The following is a 12,901-nucleotide window of genomic DNA, read 5'->3' on the forward strand; positions in this document are numbered from 1 at the left end:
GCTACACTATATGTAGAAACCTTTGCTATTTGTCTCCGTACTCATTAAATGGTGAAACACTATTTGTGACGGTGTTCTTTGTTGGAATGTATAGGCATGAAACGTACAATATGGAAAACATGTCTCACACTCAGTCACAGTCAGTAGAATAATGAATGGATGGACCAGAATTTGGGGACATCAACTTTTTGTAAAGTTAGTTAGGCTAGTAATGTAAACCAGATAAATCTATTCTCATTCTGAACATTTAGTACTTGAAACATAAACATTAATTTCCCAACTGCTGTTTCTATAATCCTGCAGGTTCTTCATCATTCTCCATACCTTATATTCCAATGGATCCAACATTATTCATGCCCACCATGGTATTGGGCAGCTGCTGATATTTGAGAACTCATCTGGTTTAGAAATCAAACTGTGGTCATATTGTACATAGTATACAGTACATTGTGCCTAGCTGTTTTTAAGAGAAGATTGTATTGCAAGCTATACTATATGTGTAGGATATGCTGTGTTGGCTAATATTCATGTGAGGCTGTCATTTTTAAACCTCCATTCTAGCATACATGACACACACATCTATCTACGTACATGCTTTTATTTGGGTTTGCAAGGTATATGATTTAATGTTTCTTCAAGCCTGCAGCTAGTTACTTGAAATGAGACAAATAATCATGACAAAACATGGTTCGAAAAATGTAATTCACTGACAGAGAGACAGCTAATGAAACACTAGCCTCCTGAGCAGGCACATTGACGTTTACAGTAGCTGGCTCGGCTAGTCAAACTATCATTGGCTAACTTTCAATAAATTGGCAAAATGGTCAACGGAGTTGCGTCTTCGTACGATCAAGACAATTCATATTGCATGCTGCATATTTCAAGTGCACTCGAAAACATATGTATTTTATTTCAGTCTTTGGGAGCTCATCACACACAGACAGACAGCAGCTTGAGTTTTCACCAGGCTCTGTTTACATCTTAGGAGCAAGCCATTGGCTGCATTGATCACAAGGGGTATGTACAGGAGTTCTGATTGGTTCCAAGTTTAGCAGTTCGGTGTTGAAATATACATTTTTATGATAAAATGTGCAAGAATTGAAGACGCTAACAAATGTTATAGCCATAAGAATGTTTTACTGTCATAAACAAAAAAAATCAGCTCCTCTCTCGATTGGTATTGATATACTTCATGTTCTTTGGCTTTGACCCCCAATCTATTATACTGATTTATGACTTCCTCTTGGCACATACTGTAACAAAAAAAGTGGATTAAATGTTTAGAAGCTGAATATCTGATTATTCTTTTGCTTCTTTGCCAGTCCTTGATTTGGAGTGAAAGCTGGATGTGACTTTATTTACTCGACTAGGCCTATGCATTGAATTGAGATGATAACTCACAGATACCGCATGTTAATCATACTGTATCCTAATTCACTTCTACCCAATAGCCGCATGGGAGCTCTCATAAGCCATTGAGATAATGCACAACTCCCACCATTTCTCTCAGCTCTCTGCGCTCACCCTCATTCGCACCCTCATTCACACATGCTTCATAATGGGATTGGGATTGATATACTTATTGTTGCAGCAATTTACTCCTATTCACATAATGACTGAGGTTTTACTAATCGAATGAATAAGCCAGTCTTTGTACGCCAGTCAGCACCTCATGTGCGTCTGTCTGGTCTAATTCAAGAGCCTTTGTAAGACTGTTTACCCCGGGACAAGCATTAACCACACCAGACTCAAGATAGCCTCTCTAGCATGTCAGCACCTTTTAACATTCTTGTTGTTACACGTGCAGGGACATTAGTTTCACAACCCCATGGCCCTAATAGGAAGACAATCTCCAGTCTCTAGCTTTTCAACACCTCATCTCTATTTCGTCATATCTCAAGTCATCTGTATTTATGTTAGCTATATGTGTTTATCCAGTGTGGCGGCAGTGTTCTTGGGAATGGGCATAAAGGGAATAGTGAGTGGGCAGCCACTTAACACTCAACTCCAGCTGGGAACTCCACGAAGAGCTATTGTGACTACATGTGATTTGATAGGAGCTTTGAATAACGCAGTGAGTCACCTTCTCTTCTCACACCTCCTGTTTGCTAGGCAGCGGTGAAGAGGCTCCCTCACCCTCTCTCTGCCTCCCTCCTGAGGGACAATAGCCAACTACTAGCCTCGGCTCCCAGGTCTCGCTCATGTTGGTGAAATCCTGGTAGAGGCTCGTCAACTACTGTTCTCTCTATGATAAAGTTAGTCCCAACGGGACAACATACAAACAAGACCACCAGACTAGATCATTTCAGGCGTATCCATATTTCTTCTGTCACATTCTTGTCAGTACTCTACAGTTAGTTGTAATTTCTTTGTCAACAGTATAGTCACCCAATGATACATTGGTTGTTTCAAAATGGATGAAGTTACAAAGTAGCAAAAACAATCTGCTAGTGACAATAAGTAGCAGAGTTGTATCATTTTCTCAATAATATACTGTACCACTGTTTCAAATTGTGACATGAAATTAGATCACCATTTGGTACAAAAATATCAGGTCACATTAATTTGCTGACTGATACTGTGGGCTATGCTGTATTCAGACTGCCACACCTGTTATACTGCTTCTCCACTGTAGTGTGTTATCAGAGGTAACAGGGAAGACATGATAAATTGGCTTTTTCTTTTCCCTACGGCTTTTCGGAATAACTAGCTAGGTATTGAGACATTCAGCACGAAAGCTCGCTGTGACGTAAATCTGTAGGAGTCTGTCTCACTAGCACCATGTATAATTTGAGCCTCTTCTTCGGTGCGTTCAACAAGGCGTGTGAAGAGGCGTATGTCGCCCCTGCTCCAACCCAATCCATAATGTAGACTCTGATCTGAACAGTTCTGCTCTTCTCTCTCTCTCTCTCTCTGCTCATTACTGCTTTCTTTCCCCAAAACTGGCTCTCCTTTTCACAGATCTGTCCATTTCTACTTCTCCGTTTTCTCTTTCACCCAACCGGCCATTTTGTTTTCTCACAGATCCCTTTCTCACTTGTCTCTCTCGTTCCAGTTTCAGAATAGAACGAGAACATAACACCTCGGTCATGGAAAGAATGAGAAAAAGGCCCTGAAATAACCTCAGAGAGAGACTTGTTTTTCATAGCATTAATATGAGCATGCTGGCCAGGTCCAGATAGATATGGACAAAAGAGTGATACTTCATTGTTAGAGTCCGTATGCTGCTGCCTTATGGTGCTTCCACATAGTGTGGTGAAACAGCAAGATAACAGCCCTCTGATAATACGCTCTAAATTGGAATCTCTAAAGAATAGAATTCTGTTTTTCATTTTGGATAGAATAAATAGATATCCATTAGTTTGTAATGGTGCAGTGCTGTGCTGGGTGTTATTGTCCATTGCACTATGTCTCAAACATAACAGGTAACAAGTTAGAGGCGGCAGTGCAATAGAAAACCCATTACAGCTGATGAACATAACAAGTCTGTAGCCATAACCACTCAGACAGAAGCACAATATTTAGACAGTGTTTCTGTTTGCCACATTCAGCTGTCTCTAAAAGTCTTGCCTGCCTTTTCATAAAGGCTGTCTCCCCTTATAGATCGGTTGCGGTTTCTTACACACAGTGGAAATTCAGTATTTTTCTCAGAAGGCTACTTCCCCTCTCGGTGTTTTCTCTGAAAAGCAGGCGAGCGGTGGGTCTTCTTGATCAAGATGACAGTATAGGGTGTTTGTAGTCGTGGTGATGAGCAGTCTGTTGGCTAGCTGTTATTCGCTAGTGATATGAAGAATACCATAGGGTAGTTTGAAACCACTCAGCTACAATGTCTTTGGGTAGCTTTCTGTATTCTGTAGTGTCACCATGGAAACTGCCTCAGTAACTAACCACCAGATTCCAGCAGTAGCTACAGTTGGTTGTGATCCAGATGTGGGTAAAGGAGACGCGCGCACACCAACACACTCCTGCACGCACGCACATAGACACTGCCTGATGAACCAGCATGCATCAGAGAAGAATGGGTGGCGGCAGGCAGAGTTATCTTACAGTGGAACCTCGTTGCGGTATAGGTTGGTACTTCAGGTCAATTATTCTCCTGCAATGGACAGCTTGATTAAGTAGGGCAGACGTATTGTATTTCATTCTCCCTACAGTTATGAAACGGCAAACTTTTTGCACACTGAATGTCACTGCACTTCCTTTCCCTTCGCAGCTTGATTGGATATGCGGAGTGTACGTGACATATTCTGAACTGATGTGGCCTGGCCAGGCTTTAGTCCATGGGGTCAATTATTCTCCTGGAATTGAGTTGGGTATTGTACATTTCTCTATTTGTTCAATTAAAACCAATGTATTTTTAGAGTAAGTCCTGATTTCTTGTGACTGTCTCTCTGGCCAGTCAATCAGTCTGACTTATGTGTATACGTAGGTGTAGGTCTATCTGTCCACGCTGGTCTCTGCCAGGCGGTTGTTCATGATGCCCAGGGCGCCCACCCCTCCGGAGAAGCCATTGTGGCGGGAGCTGGAGCTTGACTGGCGAGGGTGACCGTTAGCCATCTCTGACAGCTGCTTCTGCATGATGGCCAGGTTCACCTGATGAATGGAGAGAAACTAATTCATTACCAAATAAATGTAGAACAAGCGCTGGGTACAGCAATATAGCAGTAAAAATACATCTAATGATACAGCATCAACGTTTCCTGGAACGACCACACGGGCAGGAACCACGATTCGTTTGCACTTCACTTATGCAATTAAATGGCCGGATATGGAGGATCAGGGTACCAAACACTGCAGGATCTGGATTCGATAGGTATATGTGAACACGCCTCAAGTATTTCACATCTGCACAAAGTCTGATCTGGGAACAGCCGTAAACCGTAAGTAGTGGACGCATACATGTTCATGTCTTCTCCTCACCTTATTGGCAGCCAAGAAGTCTTTCATGGAGATCATCTCTCCAGACATCCTCCGTCCGTCCGCCTCGCTGTCGTTCACCGCGTCCGTCTCGATGGACAGGTCCCGCCTGGCCCTCAGGTGTCCGGGCACTACTACGTTCCTGCGGGGGTGTCTGGGGTGCGGTTGGTCGCGCCCCCTCCCTGGGCAGCGACATGGCACATCCAGCCTCCTCAGCAGCCAGTTCAGCACCTCAAAGTCACAACATAAATGATCAATGGCGATGCTATAATAAAAGTCTTAGAGACTAAGCTTACATGACATTTTTCTGAATACAATTTTTTTTTTTTTACGATTCCAAAATGAATGGCTACAATAATGACTTTTATTCACAAGTGCTTTTCAAAACACCCAAAGTCACTACTTTACTTAATAAAATGAGCAAGATGAATACAGTAACAATAACAACAATCCCACCGGGTTGATGATGATGCAGGCCATTATCAGGTAATTTTTGTCAAAGAGTTTTTTTTTCCTCAATGACTTACCTGCTTAAACAAAAGGCAATAAGAGCTGATGTATTATGAGCATATACCTGTTTGATGACGATGGAGATGACGTTGAACAGGGAGTAGATACAGCAAACTCCTGTCAGAATAAACAGGAAGTTACCCACCCGGTACGCCGTCTGGCTCTCATTCCCCTCGTCGTACGCAAACATCTGGCTGCTCACCATGTCCCCAAACCCAATGGTGCTGAACGCTACGAAGCAGTAGTACAGAGAATCCAGGTAGCCCCAGCCTTCTACAGCAGAGTACATGGCCGAGGCACAACAGGATACCAAGATGGCGGCGGCGCCCAGGATCAACATCACACAGTACACCGAGGGCTTCCACCCAGCCAGCCCCTCTCCCCTGCCGCCTCTTCCGCTGCCCTCGGAGAGGCGTCGGCGGCCATTTTGCGGAAGCACGGCCTTGCGAAGGTGGCGACGCTCGTGGCAGGACTTGAGGACGAAGGCGATGACGGTGATGACGCGCTCTAGGAAGAGGTTGAAGAACAAGATGGTCGAGGCACAGCCGATCAGGCCGTAGAAGATGAGGAAGATCTTACCACTGATGGTCGCTGGCGTCGTCATTCCAAACCCTGGAGAACATGAAGATGGAGGGATATGTTATTATAAAGAAAACAGTACAGGTCAAAACTAGTAATTATGTTTTTGCTTGAATTTATTACTAATTACACCATGATTGGACAGATAGTAGAATCATTACCATTAGAAAACAACAGTGTGACAATACAATACTGAATCACACTGAACAATGCAGTATGATTTTTAGTTTATTCACAATCCTAAATCAGTCAGCCTGAGCATAATGTACACTGTCAGCTTTCACAGACAGGTGGAAAAGCACATAAGTTGAAGCAACGCTCACACTAGACAGGCCCCAAATAGAAGTGTCAAACACGCACACAAACACACAAACACGACAGACTTGCTCTGGCTTTTGGATTGTGTGCCTGTTTTAGCATCTGTACAGTAAGTAAGCTCAGAGTTTGTTCAATGCTGACGGTTAATTGGTTGTTAACAAGCACACCCTCCCTCCCTCTGCCCTGAGTGGAGTGAAGCACCATTCAGTCACATGCACAATGCCTCCTCAGCCACTCACTCACTCGCCTACAGGGTTGCTAATGGTGACAAGAATAATATTATTCTTGATTCTTCGCCTTCTCTCTTTCTAGACATCCCCTCGTCGCTCTCTCTTCATAATTCTCTCTAATTGACTTCTCTCTCACACACTTAACCCTCCCTTTTTACTTCTCTTCCTCTATACCTTTCTTACTTCTCTCTCTCCTCCTCCCTCTTTTACCATCCTTTATCACGTCTTCTCTCATTCTCGCCCCACCCCTTTATACTACACTAGGAATGCCTACTTTCAGACCAATGGAGGACCCACAGAATCTCACACACGCACGCACGCACGCACGCACGCACGCACGCACACACACACACACACACACACACACAAACACACACACACACACACACACACACACACACACACAGCTCTTATCTGATGGACAGTGTGAGCCCAGCTGTGATGAATCTCATGATGAGTCCATCCATTCCAGCCCTTGACTACATGCTCCCTCTGTTCCATGATGACCATGTTCCATTTCACACTGCATTTAACAATGAGCAGTCAGAGGTGAAAAGGGATCTCTCCAATTACTTCCATTCACTGCCCCCCCCAAAAGAAAGAAGGTAGGGCTTCCCTTTGTCCCCTTATCTTAGTACAAGAAGTATGTATTTAGTATATCTGTACTGAATACAAATGCATTAGCTAAGTTCCTCCAAATCCATTTATTTTCTTTCTTGACATGTAATAAAGTAATCTAGAGGCATTAAGGCTTTTAGCTGTGTGGCTTAGCTACAAAAGATCAGAGAGAAGATTGGCTTGTGAGCCATAAACATCCCCTCTTCACCAGGCTTGTGTTTGCCAACACAGTCTCATATCATTCAGACAAAGAGGGAGAGACAGAGAGTTGCTGGAGTTTCCTAGTAATTGGCACTCCAGGCGGCACTAATTTAACAGGGTTTCATATTGAAACCAATTACATGAAAAACAATAAGACTAATTAAAACTTGATAGGCATGCATATTGAAGCATTCTTTAGTTGGCTGTGATTGTTCCAGTTGTGGAATTATTGAAAGTAATTCATAAGAGCAAGACATCCCTATAGCCTACACAGTACAGGTCCTATAGCCTAATTTCCCTTTAAAATGACTCCTAAAAACTACAAGTTTTGGAGTGCCAAAAAATATGAATAGCAATTTTGTCCCAAGTAAGTTAAATATCAAATTGATTATCTCCAGCTTTCAGCTTTGATTCATGGTGTTGGATATGATGTGTCATATGTGATAATGAGAGAATCTATAAGCTACATAAAATATCACCTATGGTCGAGACCACAGTCCCCACGAAGTAGAACGCGCCGGTAAAATCCCACCGAGGTCTGATAGTGTCCACGCGAATCCCGGCCAAATTCGCCTCCTCGTAGTTCCTCAAGAAGTTGTCCAGCTCCCTCTTGCTCAGGTTATTCTTTTGGCTAAACTGTTCAAAACGCTGCGCCCAGCGGTCCTTCGCCTCTGCTTCCATCGGCTGTTCCAGTGCTGAAAAGACAGCGGCACCGCAGAGGAGGTAGAGGATTATAAACACCGCTAACATTAGGAACCTGGCGTTATCCTCGTTGAAGGGACCGAAGCCACAACAGCAGCCGCTCCGGCAGGCCATAATGTAGGCTTGTCACTGTTCAACAGGTGCTGGGAACTATCCGCATCGTTTTATTATGTAACAAATTACACATTCCTCATTATCCATCGTAATGTTTATCGTGTAAAATAACAAACAGGTTCAGGATAGAAACTCTGGTGAAATAGAGTCGGAGGCTGCGGGGATAGAGAGCAGAGATAGCCAGAGAGAAAATGAGGAGAGTTTTCCTCGGAGATTCAACAGCTGGTCACCTGTCATTGTGAAAATTAATCGAAGAACAAACACAACAGTAACCATCAACAGTTGTCAAGGCTCTTTGGCCATCAAGTCCAAATGTCCGTTATTATTATCCGTTACAATAAACATATGGCGTTATCCTTCACCTTTCCGCGCTTGTCTAAAATAAATAAACCCATGTTCACCTCTCTGTCAGAGTTCAAATTGTGTTAACCAAAAAGGCGCACAGTTGAAAAGTGGATTTGAGCGGGTGTGCAAACGAAAAAATAAAATCCACAAACCTTTGGCTGGGGCTGGATAGCAAAATAGTTTACGACGCTGCGTTCAATGCGCAACCTCCCTTCGCCTCAAAATACGCCCCTCGCAGAGCGCGTTAAGAAGAAGGTGCTTTCGAATAGCTCACATTGAATAGAATTGGTCTTCAAATGGTGTACTCTGTATAAACCCAAGGCTGTTATAGTCAACTGCAATATGTTTTGTCTGTCTGCAACAGTGCGTGTCTAACTGACCTCCACATCAAGGGACGCCGAGGGCATCGACTGGGCTACACACTATGAACACGCCTCAGGCACAAACTCACCCACACGCACCTACTCCTCTGTTCTGGTTGAGACCAAGTGGAACAGGATTGAAGCAGGGAAAATATTACAAGTTATATCCTTTAGGCCTATGCATAAAAGCAAAATGTCACCAACATCAAGCTATAAACGTCAACTAAACAAACATGAGCAACTGTGAATTTACAAAGTGATAAAGTCAAGAAAGATTACACATGTATTACCAATACATTCCTGAGTAATTACTTTAGAAACAACAACCAAATGGAAACATTCTTAGACTATCAAGTGAATCAAGATACTGTATGGTCACCATACAGCCTGCATCAATGCTAAGCATGATTCCAACATTTGGGCAGTCTCCTGCTGTGCTGCCCATTAAATAATGGGTCTGATGTCTACTGCCATGAATCAATATGATGTGACCTTTCAGATCCAGGTCTGAACATTCATGTCTTTGTACAGGGACATCAAGGGACAAGCTTAGCAAATGTCACTACCACGGAACACGCTGTACAAATTCAATATGCACATCAGATGGAGATGGACAACAAAAGTCTATTTTTAAAATCTCTGTCAAAATAAATCCTGTTTTGAATGTTTAGTAAAGTTAATCCTAACATTGCTGGTGTATCTGTTGTAGCTATGGCTCACAATTTGAGGGACAGAGAATTTCAGCACATTGGACAGTTAATAGTTATGGACAGTGGGGCCACTGACCTCAAACTGTGTTTCAGTCCTGGAGGTAAAATTGACTGGCGGATTTGCAGCATTCTCATCATGTTAAGATAATACTCAGATGGGTGCTTACATTTGTCCTATTTCACACATGTACAAGTGCATTGAGTTATTTGGATATCCCAATCCACCTAGGACAGCCTCGGAGAGTGGGGTGACAGCCAGGGATCGGCCATTATTGACAGTGACCCTGGAGCAATTAGGGTTAAGTACCTCGCTCAAGGGCACATCAACAGATTTTTCGCCTAGTCAGCTCTGGGATTTTAACCAGCAACCTTTCGGGTACTGGCCTCCTAACCGCTAGGCTACCTGCCACCCTTGTTGTGCAGTTACAGAAGACAAGCTTATTTTGTTGTTTAGTTAACCCTAACATTTCTACAATAATTGGAACAGTGCATTTCAGCTCATACTTTTGGTCAGTACCCCAACATTACTGGTGTAACTTTGGTAAACAATTAGAGGGTAGAACATTTCCGCACCACGGACAGCTTAATAGATAGACACTACTTGTGGCCAGACTCGGCTAACCTAACGGAGCAAGCGTTCCACCCAAGATGGTGTAGCAGTGCAGATGTGGTTTGTCGTTCTATCCTGTACATTTTCTATTTTCGTATTTTTTTGTAGATATATCAATTTATCTTCAATCTCTTTTCCATTTTAAAATGAATGGAATGTCCATCCCCAGCTACAACATTTTCTGTCAAGACAGAACTGCCAAAGGGGAAGGACTTTCAATCTACTGCAGAGATAGCCTGCAAAGTTCTGTCATACTTTCCAGGTCTATGCCCAAAGAGTTCGAGCTTCTAATTTAATCTCTCCAGAAACAAGTCTCTAACTGTTGCCATCTATTATAGCCCCCCCTCCGATCCCAGCTGTGCCCTGGACACCATCTGTGAATTGATTGCCCCTCAACTATCTTCAGAGTTCGTTCTGTTAGGTGACCTAAACTGGGGTATGCTTAACAGCCCGGATGTCCTGCAATCTAAGATATTTTCCCTCAATCTCACACACATTATCAAGGAACTCACCAGGTACAACCCTAAATCCATAAACATGGGCACCCTCATAGATATTATCCTGACCAACTTGCCCTTCAAATAAAGGTAAAATAAAATAAACACCTCTGCTGTTTTCGCTCTTGCTGCGGGTGATTCCCTGATCCACCTCTATGCAGACGACATCATTCTGTATGCATCTGGCCATTCTTTGGACACTGTGTAAGCAAACCTCCAAACAAGCTTCAATGCCATACAACACTCCTTCCGTGGCCTCCAACTGCTCTTAAACACTAGTAAAAACTAAATGCATGCTTTTCAACCATTCACTGACCGCACTCGTACGCCTGACTAGGATCACTACTTTGGACGGTTCTGACTTAGAATATGTGGACAATTACAAATACTTAGATGTCTGGCTAGACTGTAAACTCTCCTTCCAGACTCATATTATGCATCTCCAATCCAAAATTAGTCATTCTATTTCGCAACAAAGCATCCTTCACTCACGCCGTTTTACCCTCGTAAAACTGACTATCCTACCGATCCTGGACTTCGGCGATGTCTTTTACAAAATACACTCAAAATACACTCCAACACTCTACACAGCAAACTGGATGCAGTCTATCACAGTGCCACCTGTTTTGTCACCAATGCCCCATATACCACCCACCACTATGACCTGTATGCTCTAGTTGGCTGGCCCTCGCTACATATTCGTCGCCAGACCCGCTGGTTCCAGTCATCTATAAGTCTTTGCTAGGTAAAGCTCTGCCTTATCTCAGCTCACTGGTCATGATAACAAAACGTACCCGTATCACGCAAAGCCAAAGCCACGCAAAGCCAACACCTGCTTTGGCAGCCTTTCCTTCCAGATCTCTGCTGACAATGACTGGAACGAATTGCAAAAATCGCTGAAGCTGGAGACTTATATTTCCCTCACTAACTTTAAACATCAGCTATCCGAGGAGCGAACCGATCGCTCCAGGTGTACATAGCCCATGTGTAAATAGTCCATCCAATTTACTTTTCTGCTCTTTTGCACATCAGTATTTCTACTTGTACATCATCACCTGCACATCTATCACTCCAGTGTTAATTTGCTAAATTGTAATTACTTGCTACTATGGCCTATTTATTTCCTTACCTCCTCACGCCATTTGCACACACTGTATATAGACTTTATTTTTTCTATTGTGTTATTGACTGTAGGCTTGTTTATTCCATGTGTAACTCTGTGTTGTTGTTTGTGTCGCACTGCTTTGCTTTATCTTGACCAGGTCGCAGTTGTAAATGAGAACTTGTTCTCAACTAGCCTACCTGGTTAAAGAAAGGTGAAAAATACAACAACAACAAAAAATGCCTGAAACTAGATCCCCTACATACGGGTCTTGACCAGAATTTAAAAAAGAACTGTCAGGGAGGTTTTTTTCTGCACTATTCAACCAATCCAGTAAATGTGGAGGAGGAGTTAAGATTGTTTAACGTCCAAAAGAGGATTACAGGCTCTCTTTTGTCATGCCCCTTTTACCGAGGAGTGGCTTCAGTCTGGTCAGTCTACCATAAAGGCCTGATTGGTGGAGTGCTGCAGAGATGGATGACCTTCTCCACAGAGGAACTCTGGATCTCTGCCAGAGTGACCATCGGGTTCTTGGTCACCTCCCTGACAAAGGCTCTTCTCCCCCGATTGCTCAGTTTTGCCGGACAGCCAGCTCTAGGAAGAGTCTTGGTGGTTCCAAACTTCCTCCATTTAAGAATGATGGAGGCCACTGTGTTCTTGGTACCCTTCCCCAGATCTGTGCCTTGACACAATCCTGTCCCAGAGTTCTATGAACAATTCCTTCGACCTCACGGTATAACAATACAGGGTGAGACCCAGATGCAGACACGGGAGGTAGATGGTTAGAGTCTCTGATATTTATTATATAACAAGGGGCAGGCAAGAGACAGGTCGTGGACAGGCAGAAGATCATAAACCAGGTCAGAGTCCAGGAGGTGCAGAGTGGCAGGCAGGCTCGAGGTCAGGGCAGGCTGAATGGTCAGGCAGGCGGGCTCAGTGTCAGGGCTGGCAGAACAGGTCAGAACTGGGAGGACTAGAAAACAGAGACTTGTAAAAAGCAGGAGCACGGAAAAACATGCTGGTTGACTTGACAAGACAAGATGAACTGGCAACAGACAAACAGAGAACACAGGAATAAATACCCTG

General features: G+C 43.5%; 1 protein-coding gene across 5 annotated transcripts; it reads right to left on the bottom strand.

The window, feature by feature from the left end:
* Positions 1 to 584: 584 nt before the first annotated feature.
* LOC135533720 (potassium channel subfamily K member 13-like) lies at positions 585 to 9,111 on the bottom strand. Of its 5 annotated transcripts, none has more exons than XM_064960982.1 (5): positions 8,986 to 9,111; positions 7,853 to 8,068; positions 5,492 to 6,039; positions 4,921 to 5,148; positions 585 to 4,593 (listed from the first exon to the last, which is right to left on the bottom strand). In XM_064960982.1, the coding sequence occupies exons 2-5, from the start codon at positions 8,052 to 8,054 to the stop codon at positions 4,438 to 4,440; spliced, it is 1,134 nt and encodes a 377-aa protein (XP_064817054.1). In that variant the 5' UTR covers positions 8,055 to 8,068; positions 8,986 to 9,111; the 3' UTR covers positions 585 to 4,437. The 5 variants fall into 5 exon arrangements, with proteins under 5 accessions (XP_064817054.1, XP_064817053.1, XP_064817057.1 ...); XM_064960981.1 differs by having other exon boundaries at positions 8,687 to 9,111; XM_064960985.1 differs by lacking the exon at positions 7,853 to 8,068.
* Between the last annotated feature and the right edge of the window lie 3,790 nt (positions 9,112 to 12,901).

Source organism: Oncorhynchus masou, unplaced genomic scaffold, assembly GCF_036934945.1.
Source record: "Oncorhynchus masou masou isolate Uvic2021 unplaced genomic scaffold, UVic_Omas_1.1 unplaced_scaffold_2620, whole genome shotgun sequence".
Classification (NCBI taxonomy): domain Eukaryota; kingdom Metazoa; phylum Chordata; class Actinopteri; order Salmoniformes; family Salmonidae; genus Oncorhynchus; species Oncorhynchus masou.

Coding starts and splice junctions, on each gene's coding strand:
- LOC135533720 (XM_064960980.1), bottom strand. CDS start 8,189: ATGGCCTGCCGGAGCGGCTGCTGTTGTGGCTTCGGTCCCTTCAACGAG. Junction 5,149..5,491: donor TCTCCATCGTCATCAAACAG/GTATATGCTCAT, acceptor TGTGACTTTGAG/GTGCTGAACTGGCTGCTGAG. Junction 4,594..4,920: donor ACTTCTTGGCTGCCAATAAG/GTGAGGAGAAGA, acceptor TCCATTCATCAG/GTGAACCTGGCCATCATGCA.